This window comes from Rattus norvegicus, chromosome 8 (assembly GCF_036323735.1).
Source record: "Rattus norvegicus strain BN/NHsdMcwi chromosome 8, GRCr8, whole genome shotgun sequence".
In the NCBI taxonomy this organism is placed as follows: domain Eukaryota; kingdom Metazoa; phylum Chordata; class Mammalia; order Rodentia; family Muridae; genus Rattus; species Rattus norvegicus.
In genome coordinates this window covers 38,808,771-38,832,848 of record NC_086026.1, presented here as the reverse complement: position 1 = coordinate 38,832,848, position 24,078 = coordinate 38,808,771, and the positions used below count along the sequence as shown (strand labels likewise).

At 42.8% G+C, this 24,078-nt stretch overlaps 1 protein-coding gene across 11 annotated transcripts in view; it reads right to left on the bottom strand.

Moving 5' to 3' along the window:
* Arhgap32 (Rho GTPase activating protein 32) overlaps window positions 1–24,078 on the bottom strand; it is a 260,593-nt gene that overhangs the window by 107,112 nt on the left and 129,403 nt on the right. For 7 of the 11 annotated variants that reach the window (XM_017595999.3, NM_001427098.1, XM_063265400.1 and 4 more), the window contains exons 3-5: window positions 8,584–8,675; window positions 7,686–7,727; window positions 7,270–7,354 (exon numbers count right to left, since the gene is read on the bottom strand). In XM_017595999.3, the coding sequence (XP_017451488.1) occupies window positions 7,270–7,354; window positions 7,686–7,727; window positions 8,584–8,675 (219 nt within the window). The remainder of the gene's footprint in view (window positions 1–7,269; window positions 7,355–7,685; window positions 7,728–8,583; window positions 8,676–24,078) is intronic. The other 4 variants (XM_063265405.1, XM_017595997.3, XM_063265404.1 and 1 more) reach the window with 1 other exon arrangement.

The following is a 24,078-nucleotide window of genomic DNA, read 5'->3' as shown; positions in this document are numbered from 1 at the left end:
TGCTTTCCTCAACTCTTGTCCAGAAAAGAAAACAGAAAATAAAAAATAACTTACCAAGCAAGAAAAAAATAATTAATATATTTTAAAACTGATGTTTGGAAAATGACAAATTAAGAAGGCTGAAAACTGGCTTTCTGGTTAGACCTAATTTTTAGAGTATTTTACAAATTTAAAAAGGCAAGACAGATACTTTTCTTAATATAAAACATAAAAGCTAATGTTTTTAAAAAGGCAAAAACAAGTTAGAGCAATGTTAAATGTTAACTTGAAATGATGATTAAAGTCTTTATTGGGAAGGTTTCAACAGAAAAACTTAACCCTTCAGACAGCACACAGCTCTAATTAATGCAGAATTATTCCAGGGTACTTATTAAAAGAAGAAGAAAACCAAGCTTGGGCGGACACTCATCTATGAAATATTAGCAGAGTGATAGAAGAAATTTGTTTTAAAACACATGCAACACAGCAGAGCATGCTGCAGGATCATAAAGATGCTGGAAGAATCTATTTCCAGAACAAGAGAAACTCTCTGCATTCTATTAAATTTTTATGACAGCTATTCACACTAGGTGGATGACAGCTATTCACACTAGGTGGATGACAGCTATTCACACTAGGTGGATGACAGCTATTCACACTAGGTGGATGACAGCTATTCACACTAGGTGGATGACAGCTATTCACACTAGGTGGATGACAGCTATTCACACTAGGTGGATGACAGCTATTCACACTAGGTGGATGACAGCTATTCACACTAGGTGGATGACAGCTATTCACACTAGGTGGATGACAGCTATTCACACTAGGTGGACGCAGACTAAAGTAACCACATGGCCCGGCCTTCCTGCCTTGTGATGTCATGTCCACATCTCAGCTCTTTAAATCAGATCTCACCGTTCACAGACAGCTTCTTAGCTGAAAGAAACATTTGCCATTTCCTAGTACCAAGGGTAGGTAAATCAAGGAATGCCCATGTGAAGATGGAGGAAATCTTGCAAAATCAAGATTAAGTAACAGTCTGGCCTGGGGTCAGGAAAGCACCATGCACACGGCTCACCATTCCATCACACCAGCGTCTCGATCTGCCGGGGTCTTCCAGGATCTTACGTGATCTACCTGAGGTCACTGTGGCAGACTAGGGACAAGAACAACACAGGAGCTCATCCTAGTTCTGCAACACAATGCTGAAGTACTGCCAACTCGGCAGTGTACACACACACACACACACACACACACACACACACACACACACACACACACAACTGGGAACCATTTTATCAGGCCAAAGTAAGTAAGAAGCAAGGGGATGTTCTTAGGGACAGCCTGGCTTCAGATGCTGGCTCTGTTTAAGCTTAAGCCCCAGCAGGTCCTCAGTCACTCAAACATCCATCTCTCTAAGCTGGAACAGAACACAGTATAGAAGAAGAGCCTTGGAAGGCACTACCAAGCTCAGTCATTTCCAAAAGGATGACCTGTGGATCAACACATACTGAAGAATCCAACTTCCCCCATGAATCCATCCCTGTTAATCTTTACTACACAACAAAAACGTAGATACACACGTCTCTACCTCCAGACTATATATAGTTTGTTGATTTGCCAGACCACAGTTCAGACAGGAAAAACAGCAAGAATGATAATGATAAGAAGAAAAAAATAAACTATTGTAAGATACAGTGCACAGAAAGAGAAAGGCGAGCTGTGAGGTGTGCCATTCATTAGCTAAAGGAAAACAATGAAACGAATCACCTTACTTTACCAGATTACACAAAAAGATCAACAATGCCTGCTGATGCTGGGGATGTTGAGCAAGGCACAGTCTCTGCCCCCATTACAAGCCGGCTTAGATTAACACACCCGCCCGTCCTGCTCCTGTGTGTGGTTCAGCTTTCTGCAGCGTCAGGCGCCCATGCCTTCTAAAGTCCAAAGACACTGAACGGAAAGCTGCAGACAGCAGCAGCCGGAGCTGCCGGCTGGATGTGGTTCTGACTGGAGTGATGACAGCGTGCTGCCTGTCCTACCCCTCCAGACACCAGGCATCCCTCTGCCATACTGTCACTGCAGCATACAGCTGTGCAGGACTCTCCCCGGTTATCACAGGACTCACATCTAAATAATCTTTACTTATGTAATAATGGCTCGAAAACATAAATGCAGACACTAGCAATTTCGTTAAATATATTACTGCAATCACTATTTTACTGTCAGGCACTGATGACATTTTACTGTTGTTCCTATCTTCTTTCTTACTGCACCTCATTTGCAAATTAAACTTTAGTCACCAGGTGGTAGTGCTGCATGCCTTTAATCCTCAGGAGGTAAAGCCAGGCAGGTCTTTGAGAATTATGGGCTAGCCTGGTCTACAGAGTGAATCTGAGGACAGCTGGGCTACACAGAGAAACCCTGTCTCAAAAAAAATTAATTAATTAATTAAGGTTTTTTCATAACAGAAACACATACGGCTATAGGTATCCACTAGAGGGTTCAGGATGCATCCCATAAAACAAAATAACCCACCCCACCCCCTGAAAAAAACCTTAACAATAAATACCAGTATTTTAGGCGTACATATTCCATGATCTCACGAGCCCTCTCAGAGGGTTTTATTTAGTGGACACAGCCAGATCAATAAAATAGAGGATCTATCAACGAGAAGGTAACTAAATAAGTTATGGTACAAGTTTTAACGAGTGGGGCTGAGAGAGGTGTTCAGGTAAGAGCACCTGATGCTCTTGCAAAGGACTCTAGGTTACCAGCACCCATGAGGTGACACACATCTCCAACCCCAGTTCCAGGGCACCCAACACCTCTGACCTCTGTGAACACAAGCCCACACACAGTGCCTGTAGACGAATGCAGACAAAGTGCACATAAAACGAAAGTAAATGCTTTTTAAAAAGTAAGGTGAAATAGCATGTTGTAGTTGTGTGAATGAGAACGGCCCCCGCAGACTCGGACGTCTGGTGCTGGGCACCTGTTGGCCAGGATGTCTGGGTGAGGTCTTGATGGAGTGAGCATGTAACGAGGTTTCAAAAGGTAACGAGGTTTCAAGTCACCCACCAATTTCGATTCATCCTCCCCGCTTAGTATCTGTGGGTCCAGACATGGGCGCTCAGCTGTTCCTGCTGCTGTGTCTGCTGGAACCCTCGGGAACCAACAGCCCAGTTAAACACTGGCCTCTGTGTTCTATCACAACTGAAAAGTAACCAATATCCGTGGAGCTGTGTGTGCAAAGAGGAAATTCCACACTTACAAGAACAACCAAACTGCCCCAAGATTCATACTTTCAAGTACAAAAAACATGCTTCAGGCAGTGCACACAGCAGAACACGCCTCTGTTTCTAAAATGACACAGCGAGATGGCTATCCATTGAGACTATCCTATAAATGTAAAATTCAAATTGATGCACAGTAGTTAACAGAAGAGACAGAGAACAGCCGGAGTTCTAACTTGCACTTCTTATCACCCTTCTTCCATGTGTACAAGTCAGCTTCTCGCCATGGTGACAAAACACCTGAGGAGGTATAACTTAGAAGACCAGACTCTGATTCACAACTGCCTACGTTTTTAGTCTATGGTGGCAAAACAAAGGTAGCCTGCCCACATGGTACACTGATGTGAGAGTGGCACAGAGGTCGTAGGGGTCACCAATCACAATCTGATCAGCTTTTAAGGCCCACTCCAACAGACAGAACCTATGCCTGACACTGCTTGGGTGGCCAAGAACCCAGGACTAGATCAGCCATGGAACTAGGGGAAAAACAAACACTGCTGTTCTACTAAAGGAACAGAAATAAAATGACTCCTGACAACATTCTGCTATACCAACAGACCAGTGCCTAGCTGGGCCACTATCAGAGAAGTTTCCTATTACAGTAGATGAGAACTAATGACAAGATCTACATCTAGACAATGTACAGTGTGAGAGCGCTTAGAGTACTCAGCCCTAATAGGCTGTCTCCATCGAACTCCTCCAGCTAGAGGTCAGGGAACACGGAGGAAGAAGAGGCAGAAAAAGTGTAAGGGCCATTGAGAACAGAAGACACCGAGAAACGGTGCCATTGGGACACAGAAGGACTGATGGACATCTGAACTCAGAGACTACGGCGGCAACTGCCCAGGGCCAAGCAAAATGGGACCCCAGGGCTGCAAGGGGAAGTGGACACAAGCCTTCATCCCTAACCCAGAAGTCACCTCCAACCATCAACAGTTGACAAATTCGAAATTAGTTTTCTCCAATGGAGTCTTACTGAGTATTGCAAGCCACACTTAGGATCAAGTCCTATAACAGCAGTAATGGCCAATAAACATTGACATCTTCTGTCATACAAAGAAATGACAGCCAACTACAGCTACAAGATTTTATGGGCTGAGGAGAAATATAAATGTAGAGAAATTTATAAGTCCCAAAGAAATTACTGATATCAAAGTTTAAAGCAAGAAGATAAATGACTAAAGAAGTGTTCCAGAGTTGGGACATTAGAAAGTAACATCTGAGCCGGTCACTGACAGTGTGAACAGAGCTGCCCAACAAGACAGATTCTTCGAGGCACATTTTATCGAGTTTTCTTGTGTGTTCCTCAAAATGTATTGTTAATCTCATATTCAATTACATGTAAGAGAGTCATTTACCAAAAACATGCTTAGGATCAAGTGTACTAGGGTTTATCTACCATAGAAATCATTTATAAAGTGATAAAGAGATTAACTGAAACAAATAAGCCTTATTTTAACTGTTTGTACGAAACAATGTAGAATTGTTTGAAGGTCAGTACTGCTGTGTTTAGTTTTCCTATAAATGGCATTCACCAGGCTATAAAACATAAAACCATGTGCAAGCTAAAACACAAATAGCAAGTCAAAAATCACCAACAGAGAGCCAACCCAGGTGTCCGCTATGGCTCCTTTACTATGAAATTCAGCTCATGGACACTAATAAGGCGTCCTAGATATGACTCAGGCTGAACCATATCAGATGCAGAACCTGAGAGAAGTAGTTGGAGAGACCCTGCTCCAAAGGCAGAAAACAAACTGGTCAAAGCTGAGAGGATGACTTCTGAAGAGGAGTGCATCCAAATGGAGCAAGGCCGGCACACAACAGAAGATTCTTGAATTAACTCACAAGGTGATCGAAGCTGGTTCCCATGAATCACCCCCATACCCACGCTCCTGAAACTTCCCGACACATCAACGCAGCCCAGAAATCCTCCACTCGTGCACTTTGGACGGGAGGATGGCAAAGCCAAGTGAGCGTTCATTGTGCCCTCCCCTCCTTTCACTTCTAGCTGACAGGCAGCAGAAGCATAAGAACAGAAATAAGTGTAACAGGGAGTGTTTCTAGCAGAAAGGCTACCTGATACTTTCCCTCATGACACAGAAGAGACCTGAACCTTCCTAATCAGCTGCTAACACTATCTCAGAGAAGTCAACTGAGTACTATCCCTAACCTACATTTCTTCCATACATACATTATACAACTTTCAATCAAAAACAAAACATGGAGTTTGGTACTCTAGTATCTGACAACCCCATGCCCCTCAGCAACGAAGGAAATGAGATATAAAGGCCTGTCCCTGCTTGCTCAGGGTCAGGAAGCTTTCCCAGTAGAAAGGCTAACACTAACAAAAGCCTTTAATCCATTCTATATGCTTACCAATAACAGCTTTGGTTTTGATTTGAAATCAGAGTCCTTAAAGACTTCTGGCCTGTTACACAACGCCAACATTTTAAATACTCTTCTCAATTTTGCTATAGATCTCTAGACTACTATTTCTCTTCCTGATGTCTGTGCGGTGTATTGGGATCTCAATGTTGTAAAGACCCCCCCCCAAAAAATACACACGCCTACACCTACAGGAAATAACTGTAAAGCTATGCAAGTTAAGTCACTCAAGCACTTAGTCACAAAATGAAACGTGTGTTTAGTACTAGCTTCTGAACAGTTCTTCTGTAACAAGATTATCAATTATCATCTGGTTTGAAGGAGAATGGTCTCCATAACTTCACGTTTGAATGCTTGTTCTGTAGTTGGTAGAACTGTTTGGGAAGGAAAGGGCGGTTGGCCTTGGAGGAGGTGTGGCACTGGAGGTGGTCTTTGAGGTTTCAAAGGCCCAGTCACTCCCAGTTAGTGTTCTCAGTCTCTGTCTCTCTGTCTCTCTGTGTGTGTCTCTGTGTGTGTCTGTCTCTGTCTCTCTCTCTCTCTCTCTGTCTCTCTCTCTCTGTCTCTCTCTCTGTCTCTGTCTCTCTGTCTCTCTCTCTCTGTCTGTCTCTCCCTGTCTGTCTCTCTCTGTCTGTCTGTCTGTCTGTCTCTCTCTCTCTCTCTCTCTCTCTCTTCCCTCCCCTCCCCTCCCCGCCGGTTATCTTCTCAGCACGTAAGTTCTCAGCTACTGCTCCAGTCTAGCGCCTGCCTATGGCCATGCTCCCCTTCCCACCATGGTATCACGGACTCTCCTACCCATTGGAACCATGAGTCCCAAATTAATTGATCTCTTTATAAGTTGTGTTGGTCACAGTGTCTCTTCACAATAAAAAACCACGACACAAGTATTAACCAAACAAAACACCCTTTGTTTGGTGACTTGCAGTCATGTTAAAAATCTCTGTGGCATCTTAAACTGTTAATTTTCCAAAACAAAGTATCCTGAGCTTTCATAAATCTTACAGGTCAAACCCACCTAACTGGGCTCTACGATGCAATTAGAAGTAGCACACTTTGTGCTGGATGACTTCCTTCTGGACAGCGCAGAATTAAATTAGCAGGTGGAAAACTTCTCTACGTATTACGTAGAAATAAAGGCCTTTTTTTGTTCCTACTTGACTATCTTTGCCAACAAAATGAAAAATAGCTTTTGTTGCCCTGGTAAAATGGTTTTTAAAAATAATAACAACCCACCCCCTTTAATGTTTTTTTTCACATTAAGGTGCTGGTGACTTAGCGGAGTATTCCACTTGATGCCAAGTGAGACTGCTGAGGACATTAATAACCAAGACACTAGAATCAAGCACTGCAGTCTTCCAGACTTCAAACCCAAGCAAGGCAGTGGTAGCGAGGATACATAATTTCAGAACTTAAAGTTACACTGCAAACCCATGGACATATGAACATGACCCCGAACAAGAAAAGCAAAGAAGTCCTTAACTGATACACATTAGTGTGGGAATTAAAGGATATGTCAACTTGGAAAGAAAAATTACATCAATAAATAAATACCAAAATAACAAATATCACTTATCTCAATTCAGAATATAGGAAATTTCAAATATACCTGTATGCTGCCAAACTCCACGTTCTCATAATGAAAATGTGCACATTCAGCCATCTTTGGAAAGTGTCCCTTTGTGAAGGGTAACCTAAAATACATGAAAGCAAATATGAAACAAGATGCTTGACCGCTAAAAATCAGTTCAAAGATCATGTATTTTTAGAGCCCATGCAAGCAAAAATACTTGATAAGCACATGCACGTGAGCCACAAACATACACACAGACCTGTTCAGAACACATATAACCAGATGAATACTTCACTGAGTGGATAGATACAAACCAAAAATAAAACATCCAGTCTCTTGATCTTGCCTCAAGTCAATGCTCACAGAGAAGCCATACTTCTGGCAAAGTAACTAGAAACTGCCAGCTTCTACGGAGAAGCAGAATTCACAACACAGAGCACACCAGGGTTTACCTGTGAATGTTGTCACAGCCCATCAGTCCAGGGGGGGTGGACCTGGGTACAGAAGGAACATTTTTATCCTCATCTTTCCTAGACTTACCCCTGAAGTCTATTTCCCTGTCTAGTCCCCCTTTATCAAGGGAGAAGCTGGATTTCCTGTTTAAACTACGAAGGAGCCAGGTATGGGGGCATACACCTTTAATCCCAGCACTTGGAGAAGCAGAGGCAGCCAGATCACTGAGAGTTCAGGGCCAGCCTTGTCTACAAATTGAGTTCCAGGGTAGCCAGGGCTGTTACACAGAGACACCCTGTCTCAACAAAAAGGAAGGAAGGAAAAAAGAAAGAGGGGAAGAGAGGCAGGGAGGGAGGGGAGAGAGAGGGAGAGGGAGAGAGAGGGAGAGGGAGAGAGAGAGAGAGAGAGAGAGAGAGGGAGAGGGAGAGAGAGGGAGAGGGAGAGAGAGGGAGAAGGAGAGGGAGAAGGAGAGAAAGAAGAAAAAGAACAAGAACAAGGGAAAGGGAAAGATTCAGGTATTTCATATAACAATAAACTCTAGATTCCTCTTTCAGAAAAGAAAACCTAGGATTCCATAATCCAACCAAAAAAAGCTGGTTTTCCTTAATAAATGAGATTATACATTAGAGGTAAAGAGGCCAGCTCTCGATGTTCTTGTTAGACAAATGCGACTCAGTGGGCAAAAATGTATAAGGATGGAAACAAAGTGCATCTTTAGGAAAGCAGAGTAAGTTGTATGTAGACCTGATCAGTTCATAGGTGAATTACAATGTAAGGCTTGACAATATACATTGTTACATGCACAGGAAGATCTGAGCAAAATAAAACATTTTTGAGAAACGAAGAACGGGCATCCATTCCTAGGACTTTCTTGAGGATGCTCCTGGAAGCACTTACTTCTTCACATGCTTGACCTTCATGCTCGCTGTGCTGCCACACGACTTTAGCGTGAGATCTCCAGGGATCTCCGGGACATCTGCTCCTCTTGCCTAAGGAAAAAAGAAAAAGAAATCTATGGTGATTCTGTTAGCCTTAAGACTTCTTTTATAAAAAAACAGAGCACAGATACATTTTTACTGGTTCTCAACTTGTACTAATAGAAACATGTTTTGATTTCATGTATTTTCCTTTAAATTATGAACTTACTTGACCATTAGCAATTCAGAATAAGCTAATAAAAATATTAAATTTAAATACCTGAATACCATGTAAAAGAAAGTTTACTGCAAAAATAAGAATGTCCATGCCATAGAATTTTATAATCAGATTATAAAAGCTATTAAGATTCTCAATACAAACTAAGACATCTCCTGGGAGTTACTGAGATGAAATAATCCTGGTCACATTACAATTACCAACCAAAGTTTAAAATGGTACTGTGGGGCTGGAGAGATGGCTCAGTGGTTAGGAACACTGACTGCTCTTCCAGAGGTCCAGACTTCAATACCCAGCAACCACAAGGTGGCTCACAGTCATCTGTAATGGGATCCAGTGCCCTCTTCTGGTGTGTCTGAAGACAGCTGCAGTGTATAATATATATAATCTTTTTTTAAAAAAAGATATGTGTCACTACCACCTAGTGAGGCACACTGAAAACCAAATGGTCCTATGGGCAATGGGACAACCGGTATTTCTCACTTCAAAACCTGAAGGAGCATGTGGCACTGCCAGCATGTTCCTCAGTCTACCACAGTCCCCAGAGAGGATTTTGAAATTTAGTGAAACATTCAGCTGTCTAAAAGCGAGAGTTTCGTAACAGTCTGAAAGAGAGAAAACAAAATTTAAGCCCAAGTATCTATCGTAACTGATTCATGTGTAAGCTTAGATCAGAATGTTAATGTTCAATACAGGTTCATCCTGAGAACAGAAAAGCGGAACACGCCCCCTGGTTCACTATTGTCAGGTTCACACTCAAGGTGTGCTGAGAAGAAAACTACAGCCTCTCACAGACGGAAAAGGAAAAAGAAATGACAAAATCTAGGCAGTCCACACTGCACATAGACTCACAATCTTCCTGCCTTATGCCTTAGCTTCCAGGCTCAAGAATCACAACCTTAACTAAATGTTTTTCTTATGAAAAAACTGGTGTGTGTGTGTGTGTGTGTGTGTGTGTGTGTGTGTGTGTGTGTGTGTGAAATCTGAATAATATTAAAAATGTTCCAACTCCGTGAGGAACTCGTAGTGTGAACCTGTAAGAACTGATTCTTAGTATATTTCCATAAGCAGAACTGGTGGATCTCCATCGTCTTTTCTCCTTAGCAATGTTAACTATCATTATCAGACCTACTATTGCATATTTCAAAGCCAATCTCCTTAGATGTTCCTTTATTCTTTTCAAGGTCTTCAAAACAAGAAACTATCTTGTGTGTTTTTTTAAGTTATGTGTGACAGTGTACATGTGTGAGAGTGTGTTGTGTGTGTGTATGAGAGTGTACATGTATGAAAGAGTGTGTATGTGAAAGTGTGTGTGTGTATGTGAGAGAGTGTATACATGTATGAGAGTGGGTAAATATGTGAGAGTACACTTTGAGTGTGTGTGTGTGTGTGTATGAGAGTGTTCATGTATGAGAAAGAGTGTTGTGTGTAATAAAGTATGTGTGTGAGAGAGTACACATGTATAAGAGTGTGTAAATATGTGAGAGAGTACACTTCGTATGAGTGTGTGTGTGTGAGAGAGAGAGAGAGTAAATATAAAGTAAGTAAATATAAAGTAAATATAAAGAAACACACTGTTCCCTCCTTGGCTGTGACACCACACACTTTTTATCTCTGGTCTGGGCATTGGTGAAAACTGTGCTGTCTGTCACTTTCCCACCACTGTTGGCTACAGGGCTGTTATCGCTTGGAGCCATCTGTTGATGTTTCTGGTCATTGTGAAGCATCCCCCTTTGCTACTTTCTTCTCTCTTCTGTTATGGATAGAAGATGAAAACTGTGCAATCAATTAATATATTCAGTGAAATAAAAATGTAGACCACAAAGTCAGTGTCTCTAAGTCAAGGAAACAAAACAAGCTCTAAGACTTCAAGACAGATGAGGCAACCGTTGGGGCAACTTCACACAGAAGCTGGTTGAGTAATGGTTTCACTGGGCACCAGGCTATAGGTCAAATGCTGTAGAACTCAGCTTGTAGGCCCCCATAACCTCTACTGGATTGTGGCCATGTTTGGTCAGAGTTGGGTAGCTGCCTGAACATTGTGGCTCACGGGCCTAAAGTATGTACCAGATGGCCCTTTAAGAATAAGTTTGCCAACTTGTCTAGTAGGTGACTCCCTTTTCTAAATGTTTTTATGTGGGTATTTAAAGGTATTTTGGCATGGGAATAACCGATGAAGGATAGGAACTGGTAAGATAATACTGGGTACAGGGAGGGGGACCGTGAGAGGAAGCCTGGGAAGCTTGAGCTAAGGCTAGAAGCCCCGGAGACCCTGAAGGGACGATAGGAGCTTCACCTGCTCCCAGCACCAGGCCCCTGTCACACAGCAGCAGCCCATAGAGAGGTCTGTGACCATCAGTCACCTAGGGGTAATACCCCAAGCCCTTCCACGTGTAGATGAGGCATCCCTAACATCTCAGACCAAGACAATAGGGAGCACCTACTGTCAGACCCCAGCACACCCCAAAACTGGATATAAGATCCTATGTAGAAGGGATAAAGGAGTGTGTAAGGTTTACTCCATCAGCTGAGAGTGTCTGTCATAGGAGCTGTAACCCTGTCAGGTAAGAGAACTACTGCTCTCCTGAAACTTTCGTCACCAGAAGCTCCCCTGCCCTGCCCTTGCAGGCCAGCCAGTCTTCCGCTGGCTCGACCTGGCTTGCTCGACCTGGCTTGGCTCAATGCAGTGCAGTCAGTGCAGCCACATCTCATAGCAACAGCAACAGGTGGCAGCAGCATGGGGACAGGGGCAATTCCCTTCCCTGCTCACACCCTTTTCCCTTCGCTTGAACCTCCCACTTGGCCAGGCCAGAGATCTCTGCAGATAGCCTCTGGTATACAGGTCTACACTTGGGGTTGTAAAACAACTTTTTTATGAGGGGAAAATAATACTAGGTCAAATAACACAAGAGATTTATATATGGGTTGAGTGGATCCAAAGAACAACTGGGAGGTGGATTTTTAACGCGTTGCTTAGGAATACTGTGGCTGGCCAGTGCAGAAGTTTGAGTAATGCCCTCAACCTCAAACATTCTAATGCTTACTCAAAGGGAGTGAACTCTTTGATAGGTTTAGAAGAACTAGGAGGTGTAGTCATGTTGGAGGGAAGTATGCCCCTGAGGACCTAAACTACTTGATTTAAAAAATAAAAAGTAAAGACAGATTTCTGTTTACCAGGAACCTCCCTTAAGCTACCACCCCCCAAAGGGCAACAGCCTCAGACATTAATTCCTGGTCAATCTGAATGGCCTGTATCAGCTCACAGACACTGCCATGCTGAAGATCTTCTCTCTGGAAATTTAACATCCAATAAGTCTTTCTTTATACCCATGGAAAGATGTAATGAGGAGAATTCACTGAATGCTTACACACATTTTGTGCTGAACCCCAGGAAAGCCTCTGCTTATTCAGTAGGAATCCTTCTGTTTAGCTGGCCAAAGTCCTTCTGTTTAGAACAATGTCACCAGCACTGCCAGTGGGGGTGGGAGTAAGGGGTTGGGGGTTACCTTGAACCTAAGTAGTATCCATGGTTAGGAAGAACTTTGAAAGGTCCCCTTAAAAGATGTAACAGAAGAATAAGATAAGACTTTGATGAAGACATCACTAAAGATAAGATCTAACACACAAACAAGAATATGAAGTAGTCCTGGATGGAGATGAGTATCACAGGAGCAGAGAGCATCTTGTGGGATTCCATCAGATATGCAAAAGAATGCAAATATAAAACATCCATGTTGCAGGATTTCCTGTATGGAATAATAGATACTTCTGACAGAAATGTGTAGGGCAGAGACTGAAGGAAAGGCCATCCAGACTGAAGGGGACTGCCACACATGGGGATCCATCCCATATGCACTCACCAAACCCAGTCACTATTGGGGATGCTGAGATGAGCTTGCTGACAGGAGCCTGGTATGGATGCCTCCTGAGAGGCTCTGCTGGAGCCTGAAAAATACAGAGGTGGATGCTCGTAGCCAACCATTTGACTGAGAATGGGGTCTCCAATGGAAGAGTTAGAGAAAGGACTGAGGTAACTGACAGGGTTTGCAACCCCTTAGGAAGAACAACAATACCAACCAACCAGACTCCCCAGAGCTCCCAGGGACTAAACCACCAACTAAAGAGTACACATGGAGCAACTCATGGCTCCAGCCACATATGTAGCAGAGGATTAGCCTTGTCAGGCATCAATGGGAGGAGAGGCCCTTGGTCCTGTGAAGGCTCAATGTCCCAGTGTAGGGGGATGCCAAGGCGGGGAGGTGGGAGTGTGGGGGGGAGCACCCTCATGGAGGCAGGGGGTGGGATAATGGGATGGAGTTTTCTGGAGGGGAAACTGGAAAGGGGAAAACATTTGAAGTGTAAATAAAGGAAATATCTAATAAAAGAAAAAAAAAGAAAAGGTAGACTGAGAGGCATTCAAGAGCTTCCTGAATTTTACATAACATTCTATGTTTAAATCTTGATCTTGTGGGGTTGGGGATTTAGCTCAGTGGTAGAGCGCTTGCCTAGCAAGCGCAAGGCCCTGGGTTCGGTCCCCAGCTCCGAAAAAAAGGAAAAAAGAAAAAAAAAAAAAGAAAAAAAATCTTGATCTTGTTCATATATCAATAAAACAAGTAAAAATTATATATATATAGTGTGTAAATATGTGATATGTATGATTTTATATGTATATACATTTTATATATGTGTGTATATATGTCATTATTACATATGGAGAAATTACTTCCCATATGTAAACTGGGATTCCATTAAAAGATAAATAAAAATTAAATGGTGAAAAAGAAGACAACAGTAAAATAGAAAATTATAAGCCAGTTGCACAACAGCAAAACAAATTTATTTTATTAATAAAAATACATCATAATCAATTGTTCCAGAAATATAAGAGGGATATGATATTTCTAAATCTATGTATATTTTTCAGTCTTAATTATAAGTAAAATGAATGGGGTAAACATTACGATACAGACATAATATGTAATTTATGTGATAAAACTCAACATGTCTTCATGCTGAGACTGTCTGGTGGCGTTTACGGCTGAGGCTTGGAAGCTGAAGCCACTCATGTCCGTCCCATCACGTCCTGCCGAGCCAGGAGACTGATTTTCTTTTCTGCCATTTTCATCTTACGTTGGCAAACACAAATAGTCACCTGCATAAAGGGCTACTCTCTTCTGAGATTATGTCTAGTAACTAAGAATCGGAGACAATATAGATTCCTATTAGCACGGGACCAGACAAGCACAGTAATGCTGCGTCCATGCAAGGGACTCACCACGGCTGCAAAGCAGTCAGGAAGACTCCATCTACCGCCGTGAGGGGTCTTCACCATGCTACCTCGAAAACAGTAAAAATGGCTTTGCACGTGTGTTTCACTTTAAAAAAAAAATAGAAGAGCAGGCAAAAAACTAATTTAAATGTTTACCAACGGGGAAGACAGAAAAAAGGAAAAAGGACAGACTGTTCCTATTTTGAGATCTTGAGGCCACGTAAGTGAGTTAAATAACAGTAAAAATAAATTAAAATGGGAAAAAGCAGCGCCCTCTAAAAATAGAGAATGAAATAAAACGAATGATCCTAATTATATGTTAGCGGCTAGGCAGAGAGGGAGTACTTCAAGTGCAATAAGAAGACAGGATGTCCCCCCAAGGCTATTTCCTAGAAGTAGAACAACCTGCTTTCTATAAAGCCCATATTCTCATTTGCAAATTATTACGGGTATGAGCTGGGCCGGTGAGATGGCTCAGCACAAGCCTGCCCTCCCGAGGTCAATCCCCAAAGCTCTGTACAGGAGAGAACCAACTCCCCAAAGCTGTCCTCTGACCTCCACATGCATGCCACGGCACACGCGTGCCTGTTCTCGACGCACACATCGAACACAAGCATGAACACAGTAACAGGCGATAAGGTTGAATTCAGAAATGAAATAAAAATAGAAGATTAAAGCAAAACAAGCAACCACTAATGTCACTGAAAGCCTAATGTCTTCAGTGTAAGAAACAGTAATACAGAACTGAGGACTCTGGAGAGACATCCGTAGTCCTTTCTGCTGTGCTGTGAGAACGGTGTGCGCGCGCGCTCCCCCACAGCTCGGCGACAGGACTGACAAGTGAGAAGGCCTTGAATCTCGGCCACGGCAAGGCGCTTACCTGAGTGTGTGGGAAGAACCCACTGATGAGGTTTTGAACTGAGTTCTACATGAAAACACGGCTGAGAGCTGACGAAACGCTGAACGTAAAGTGTCAGCCGCTGCACGAGGATGCGTAACAGGAAAGCCCCACGGCTTTCATCCTGCTCCAAACACTCTTATGAAAGATATAAAGAGCACATGTCATGCTCATCGACTGTAGAGAAATACTGGAAGGGGGAGGGACACTGAATGCTGCAGGTGAAGAACTCAAACGGCTGCAAGGCCCACTGAGACGAACGCCACGTACACCGAGAGTCAAACAAAGCCCTAAATCCACGTCGAAAGTCCCGTTGAGTAAGGATGGGGTTGGGGAGCAGGCCTCCCTTGACAAGAGTTCATGTAACATGAACTGAGGCCAGAAATCTACCAGCAGCTTAATCTAATTCGGAGGGATTTTCTTCCAGTAAAAAGCCAGTACAGTCTTTAGAAACACAAGTCTACACCAAGACAACACTTGCTGCTCTACGGTCTGAGCCAGTTAAACGATAAGGAACAACCGACCCATTCGAGAACGACATAATTTTATGTGGAAAAACCTGCGAAACTGAGAAAACAATGTTTTGCCCTGTCCGCTTTAACTGCCAGCCGCCTAATCCCCTGAAAATGACCCTGCCGCCCTCACACTGAGGCAGATGATAGGAGAGTCGTTCAAGTAATCAATTTTGGTGACCACCTATGCATATAAAGTGGTTGGTAGTGCTGCCCGGCGAGCTGCAACGTCATCCAGCAGTGATGGAGTGCGCCACGTTCTGAAGTAGACAGGAAAGCCACATCGACAGTCGCTCCCCCAGCACAGACTCACCCACTCTGCATGTCTCTGGGTGGGAATCTCCTCCCACACATAGTGAACTCCCTACTGGCATGTCCCAGAACACTAACAGGCATTAACAGGCTTTAAAACTTTTATTCTTTGAGAATAAAATACATGAATGTAATGTTTTTGAAAATATCTAATCTCCTCGGCCCCTCCACTCTTTTGAAAGGAGAAAAATGCACTGTGTGGAAAGTGCTTAACGTGTCATAGAACTGAAAGAAAAATGGCCCAGCCTCCCCACTGCAACAAAGAAACCGAGGCCAAGAAAGAAGCAGCAGTTTGGACACTGTTAGTCACAATATTTTAATTAAATTGGCAAGTAATTTGGGGATTTCTATACCCTTTAGTGGGCAATTCTGTTTTAAGAATAAAAAAAAAAAGTATCATCATTTGCTAAAGTAAAAAATATAAAATAAATTTAGGAGTTATATTTTATGGGATATTATATAATCATCAAATACATTTGATACTAGTTTTTAAATTCTTTTTTATCATCTTTTTTTACTTTTTTTTTTTCTCTTTTTTCTTTTTTTCAGAGCTGGGGACCGAACCCAGGGCCTTGCGCTTGCTAGGCAAGCGCTCTACCACTGAGCTAAATCCCCAACCCCTTTTTTTACTTTTATTATCTTTACGTGCAAGTATGTGTGTGTGTGTATGTGGGAAGTGTGCAGATGAGTACAGTATCCTAGAAGGCCCGAGGCCTGGCATACCCTGGAGCTGCAATTACAGTGTTGTGAGCTATCATACTGTCCTGGGAATGGAACTCAGGTACTCTGGAAGGGCAGCAGCAAGTGCTGAGCCTCCTCTCTACCCTCATAGCACTGTTTTCCGTTAGCAGTAGCAATATACTAAATATATAAATTACCCCAAGCAATTGGTTTCATGAATACTGAAGGATTTAAAATTCTGTGTTATGCCTATTTTCACCAACTAATATCAAATATGGTAAGTACATTAAGATGTTTAGAAGCAAAGGAAAACATGCAATGCTACTGTGGGAAAAATGCTAAAACAAGCCCTCGGCCCACTTCTCCCTCACTTCATCCATCAGGGAGCTTCAGTGAACTGGTTCTGCAGATGGACATAAGGGCTCAGACCAGTCAGACCTGGAACAGCAGATTTACTGGTACAGTAATTCACAGTAGATTTCGTCAAGCTAATAATAATAATAACAGAGATCAAAGTCTTCTTCTTTAAGGTTCCTGCTGGCTTTGAAGGCAGGAAGGGCCTCTTGAGAGTAATTCAGACCACTTACAGGAACAGAGACACGCTCCTCTCTGACAGCTAGGAAGGAAACCTGGACCTCACACCTAGGATCACAGGAACTAACTACCTTCTGCCCTCCACGTGACCAAGGCAGGAAGCTAACTGCCCCGTGGCATCTCCAGATGAGAGCCGAGCCCCGTGGCATCTCCAGATGAGAGCACAGTGGGTGCTAGCTTCTGTGTTTTGGGACCCAAAGCAGAAAACATTCCACTAGCCCAACCTACAGAACAAGAAATAATAAACGACAAGGATGTTCAGCCCTAACCATGTGATAAAACTATCTGAAAATAAGTTAGAAAATATGGTCTCAGGTTGCCATTTCCCACTTTTACTTTCTGAAGATTCCATTTGCCTCTTATATTTAGCACTAGAAGGAGAGAGCACAGCCACTTTTAAACTAATGTCATGAATATTATTTCTTGATAATCATTAAAATTACATTTCTGCCTAAAATATAGATAAGAGGAAAGTGTGTGATATCTTTAACTGTTGAAAAAGGTAAATGAAATCCTAAGAGTCGTCTCTATGTGACAGAGCTGCACCTAAACAACCAGTCACAGCCAGGCTGTGCTGGCTGATTCCAGCTTGAACAAGCTGTAGTCATCTGGGAGGAGGTAACCGGAATTGAGAAAATGCCTCCCAGTAAGGCTGGGCTCTCAGCGGGACTGTAGAGCATTTTCCTAATCAGTGACTGAGGAGGGAAGGCCCAGCCCGATGTGGGTGGTGTCATCCCTGGGCTGGTCCTTCTGGATTCTATAAGAAAGCAAACCCAAGAAGCCTCAGAGAGCAGCCAAGTAAGCAGCATCCTTCCAAGGCTGCTGCACCAGTTCCCAACTCCAGGTTCTCTTGAGTTCCTGTCCTGACTTCCTTTGAAACTATGAGTGAAACACGCCCTCTGCTCCCCAGTTGCTTTTGGTCACAGTATTCATCACAACAATAGTAACCCCAGGGGCACATGCCTACTGTATTCCCAGTATTCAGGAAGCTGAGACAGAAGGATCATAAGATAGAGAACAGACGGGGCTAAATATACAAGAAACAGCCTGTAGTGGTTTGAACAAGCAACAGCCCCATACATTCAGGCATTTGAACATGAGGTCCCAGACTGGTGGGGCAGTTGAGGGAGATCATAGAACCTTTAGGGGGTGTGGCAGTGTTAGAGGGAATAGGTCACTGGGGGCAGGTTTTAATTGTTTGTAGCCTTGTCCTCTTCCACCTCACGCTCTCAGCTTCCTATGTGATCAAAGGTGAAAAGCGTTTTAACTGCCTGCTCCCATGCCTTCCATGTCATTATGGACTCCCTCTCTGGAACTTAGGAAAAAACTACTCTTCTATAAGATGCTTTTGGTCAAGCTGTTTTATCACAGTAATAAATTACCTAGTTCAGTGTCCAAGAAAGAAAGAAAGAAAGAAAGAAAGAAAGAAAGAAAGAAAGAAAGAAAGAAAGAAAGAGAGAAAGAAAGAGAGAGAGAAAGAAAGAGAGAGAGAGAGAAAGAGAGAGAGAAAGAAAGAGAGAGAGAAAGAAAGAGAGAGAGAAAGAAAGAGAGAGAGAAGGCCAGCCTGCAAAGTACTATATATCTATATAATCTACTAGATAAATGAGATTTTAATATAAAATTTATGCTATCATGAAAAGACAACAAGAACGTATACATAAGGTATCTCTGAAATGATAAATGTTTACAGATACCTTTGAAGAAATCTTTAGTCTAATATTGTCCCACTTCTGACAAAGGAACAAAAGATAACAAGGAAAATTTAATAATTATTCTAATACCTTAGAAAATAAACACATTGAACATGGAGGATATTATAATAAGTGACAGTGCCAATATATGATGCATCCTTAGTGGATAAGTAGAAAGAATAATGTAGCATGCTTTGAATATTTTCAGAAGAACTTGGATACAAAATATACATAGCAGAAACAGACAACACAACAGTAATAACTTTCTTCACTTATTCAAGAGGCTTGACAATTTAATATTATCCAGGAAAATTATCCCCATGCAGTCTGGACAAAAAACAGACTTTCCTACATCTGAATATCATGAGTTCCTGTGAAAACTTCCAAAAACAGCCACAATTACTCAAAAGACACTCACTAAGACTCTGACTGCTGCCCGGAGTTCTCTCCTAAAATTCTGTCGAGCATTACTGAGTGTATCCCACTTGATAACAACTGGCAGATTTACTAACATGCACTAACAAGCTTGTTACCGTGACAATCTAGCCAGGTGGGGTGGTACTCAACTTTAACCAAGAGGCGGAAGCAAGCCTCTCTGTGGGGCCAGCCTGGTTACACGGTATACATTGTTAAGAGGGGAAGGGAGGGGAGAATGAAGGAAGGAAACATTTAGAGTTCTAGGAGATAAATAATGGTGGTAGGTGTATTTTCTAATGTCTGGACACCACAGACTAGGCCCAGCAACACACCAGCTAATAAATCACCCAGACTCCTCCACAGCCAAGCACTGAAAACCAGAAGCAGAAATGGAAGGAGGCTGAAGGCAGGTTTAAGTCCCTGAACAATTTGTAAGCCAGACCAATGTCCTCAAATAAGATATGCTGCCCCTCCAGTGGGTCAACTCTCTATCTTTACATGACACCAAAAGTGCGAGAAAGCCAGGGTAACTGGAGCCACGGCGGCTGGGAATGGCGACGAAGCCAGATGCTCTGCAGCAGAAGCTGCCTTCAGGTTCACTTCTAGTAACATCTCGGAGACCCAGTTAACAGCAAGGGAAGTCATTCAGAGGCAAAGTTTAAAGTAACTTTTCTTTCTTTTTTAATTCTTTTTTTCGGAGCTGGGGACCAAACCCAGGGCCTTGCGCTTGCTAGGCAAGTGCTCTACCACTGAGCTAAATCCCCAACACCTAAAGTAACTTTTAAAATTAGCAAGCACCATTATCACAAATCCTCTGCTAGGCAACAGCTAGTGAATCAACCCAAATTATCACATTTACATAGTAGCGATTTTATCCTTTTTTATAACTGAGACTCGGCTTCTCCGTCCCTTCTTACGTCACTCCATTTGCCATAGTGTCCTGGATTAATTCTGCTTCTTCAGATTAGACCTCGTCCCAATAATACATGATATAATTTCATCATGAACTTTATAAAAGATTCTAAGAAAAGAGAGCGATATACTGAAACCTTTACCAGCATTTATTCGGATGTGGAGGTGTGCACACAAGTACGTGGGGGAATTACTAAGCTCTCACCTGTGTGTGCATGCCGTGGAGGGCAAGGGTTAGGCTGAGGTGACATCTGGGATTGCTCTCCACTTGGTTTTTGAGACATGGTCTCTCACTGACCTGGAAAACACTGTTTCACCTAGACTGCCTGGGCAGCAGGACTCCAGGTTCCACTCGTCTCTTCCTGTCTTTATCCCATGTGCTGGAGTTAAGGCAGCACATTCTGCTTTAAAGTGAATCCTGGGTGTCTGAACTCAGGTCTGCATGCTTGAGCTGCAAGCAATTTACTCACTTAGCCACATTCCCTGCCCAAGAGACTTTGTTAAAATAGCTTTTCTTCAATGATACTAGAAAGTAATAGTGATCTATTCTGTGATAAATTACACACTGCACATTAGTTCCACTAAGTAAAAGTAAAGCATGTGTATATACACACACACATAAACACACTCCAAAAAGATAAAAAAAAAAAAATCACCTCTTCATCGATTGCTCTAAAAAAATAATCCAGCTCTTCTATCCAAGTTGTAGGAATGTAAGCAATACAAGAGAAAATGATGAAGTTCAAAGGGCTGTCTGTGACAACCTTTAAAGAGGAATGGATACAGAAAATGTGGTCCATCTACACAACGGAGCACTGCTCAGCCATCAAAAACAATGACTTCATGCAATGCATAGGCAGATGGAATGAACTAGAAAATATCATCCTGAGTGAGGTAGCCCAATCACAGAAAAACACACATGGTACGCACTCATTGATAAGTGGATATTAGCCCAAAAGCTCGAATTACCTCAGATGCAATCCACAGACCACATGAAGCTCAAGAAGAAGGATGAACAAAATGCAGATGCTTCCACTCCTTCTTAAAATGGGGAAACAAAAATATCCATAGGAGGGGATATAGAAGCAAAGCTTAGAGCAGCGACTGAAGGAACGGCCATTCAGAGTCTGCCCCACATGTGGCCCATACATATACAACCACCAAAAGGATGAAGCTAAGAAATGCATGCTGACAGGAACCGGATGTAGATCTCTCCTGAGAGACACAGCCAGAGCATGTCCAATACAGAGGTGAAGGCTAGCAGCAAACCACTGAACTGAGAACTGGACTCCCATTGAAGGAGATAGAGAAAGAACTGAAGGAGCTAAAGGGGTTCAAGATCCCATATGAACAACAATGCCAACCAACCAGAGCTCCCAGGGACTAAACCACTACCCAAAGGCTATACATGGACTGACCCATGGCTCCAACTCCATATGGCCTTGTTGGGCACCAATGGAAGGAGAAGCCCTTGGTCCTGCCAAGGTTGGAACCCCAGTGTAGGGTAATATCAGGGGGAGGGAGGGGAGGGGATGGGGAGGGGAACACCGTTATAGAAGAAGGGGAGGGGAATGGGATAGGGGGCCTAAGTCCAGGAAACTGGAAAGGGAATAACATTTGCAATGTAAATAAAAAATATCCAATAGAAAAAACAAAATCAAAATAACAAAAACAAAGTACCAATAAATCTCACTATTGTTTTAAATGAAAGGAGGAGAAAAAACAGAAAGCAATGAAGAAACCTTGCATTAATGTCTGTATTAATGTAGTTTGCTATCTGTTGTGAAAAAACACTGGCCACCACCAACTTGGGATTTGTTTCATCTTACAGGGTAGTTTATCGGCAAAGGAAGCCAAGGCAGGAGCTCAAGAAAGAACCTGGAGACAGACTAGCTTGCTTCCTTGGGATTATTCAGCTCCCTTTCCGGTGTAGCCCAAGCACACCTGCCTAGTAACAGCACCGCCCACAGTGGGCTGGGTCCTCACATGTCAATTAGCAAGTAGGACAATGCCCCACAGACACACCTACAAGTCATCTTGTTTGGAAAATCTCTTGTGAACTATGTAAAGCTTGTGTTTGTATCTTCAGTTTATAAACATCTTCTCCATCACCTCTGATTGGATTAATGAAGAGATGGATGGCCTATAGCAAAGCAGGAGAGGAAAGGCAGGTTATCTGGGCAGAAAGAGGCGCTCTAGGAATGAGTCAGGAGGCGGGAGATTTGCCACCAGAGGCAAAGGAGGAAACATGTGCTGGTGCTGAGGAGAGGTAATGAGCCATGTGGCAGAACGTGAATTAGTATAAACAGGTTAATTAAGTTATAAGAGCTAGTTGGAACAAGCCCAAGCTAATGCCAAGCTCCCATAATTAATAAAACACATCTCCATGTCGTCATTCGTGACAGTCTGGAGGTACCATCTGATCAAGACACTCAGCAACTGAAGTTTCCTCTTCTCGGGTGACTTCCCACAGACTCGAGTTTGTATCAAGTTGACAATCTAGCCAGCACAATGTTCAAAAAGTAAAATGAAGAGAAAAGTTCGGTGTTTTACAGGAAAAAGGCATTTCTTTGGACAAAGAATAGCTCTTTCCCTTACCAGAAAATATTTACTGAAAACAAAGCAGTAACTAAACATAATTAAAGGCTCTACTCGCACAGCTCACATTGCAATGGGGAAGCAAACAATCACATAACATTCCAGTATTTGTAAGCGATACAGAGAAAATTAGAACAGAAACAGAGGGAAGTGCAGGGGTCACACATGAATAAAGGCCTCTAAAACTGAGGACCTGAGCCTTGCGGTGACCTGGGAAAAAAGGCAAAGGGGCACACAACGGTGTGGGCACAAATATGCAATATCCACACGTGTCATCTACAACTCATTTTTGGTATTTCTAATACTGAACATAAAATAATACCAAAATTCTAGTGTGGTGGCATCAAAATGGTGGAGGAACACAAGCGAGGTGGTTTAGAAGGTTTTCTCTGGGGTGTGACCTAAAGGTCAGCACCCCCGAGGATTGTGTAAGAGTCAAAGTGAATGGAGTAATACAACCAAGGAGGAAAGGACTTTAAACTACCTGGCTCGTAACAATACACGATGTTTGATACGGGTGATAAAATAAGTCACTGGGTTAACCTAGACAATGAAGCTGAACAAGGGAAGGCTCTTTCTTGCAAGAAGTTCCAAAGATGAGATGTGTAAGTCTGTAGTTCATGATGTGCACATGTTCTTGGGCGTGAGGGGCATGGAGGCCACATCCACTGTAGCGGCAGTGAAGATGTGGGAAGGACCAACCATAAAGAAAAGCATGGAGCTGTAGATGCCAACACTTACAGTGGGAGGGAAACGCACCTGAAAAGTATAGCCTTTATGAAGAGTGTAAGCCTGGGGCTGGGGCGGGGAGCGTGCTGTGTCTTTAAGAGGTGGAGGGGATGGAGTGCACATGTGCAGAGCTGACAGGACTACGTACACTGGCTGTTTGCCTTAATTTTAAAACTCTGGTATTTCAGCAAATGGAATTGTATCTTGTTTTCAGAGATATAGACCTTAACAGCTATTTATACACCGACTATCTGTTTTCTTATCAATAGTTTCATTTGTTCCAACATGAACCGACCTGCTTCAGGCGAATTGCTGACCACATATTAATTTTAATGACTGAAAAGTAAGTGGAAGTGGAAATGTTCCTGACAGAAAGTATTAAAATGGCATGCTCGTCAAAAGTCACACTGCTGCCTGGCACGCTCCAAGCTGTACCATGAAATCCAGCAGCACCTTGGGTCCCGAGTGCACTGAAGCATTATGTTTTTAAAATACCAATGCTCACACATGTCACATATTGTTTGGTCTGGGTATTTATTTCAAATACTGAACCTAGAATGAATAACAAAACCATTAAAGCTGAAGGAACATAAGTGAGATAGTCAGGGTGTTCAAAACTGGGAA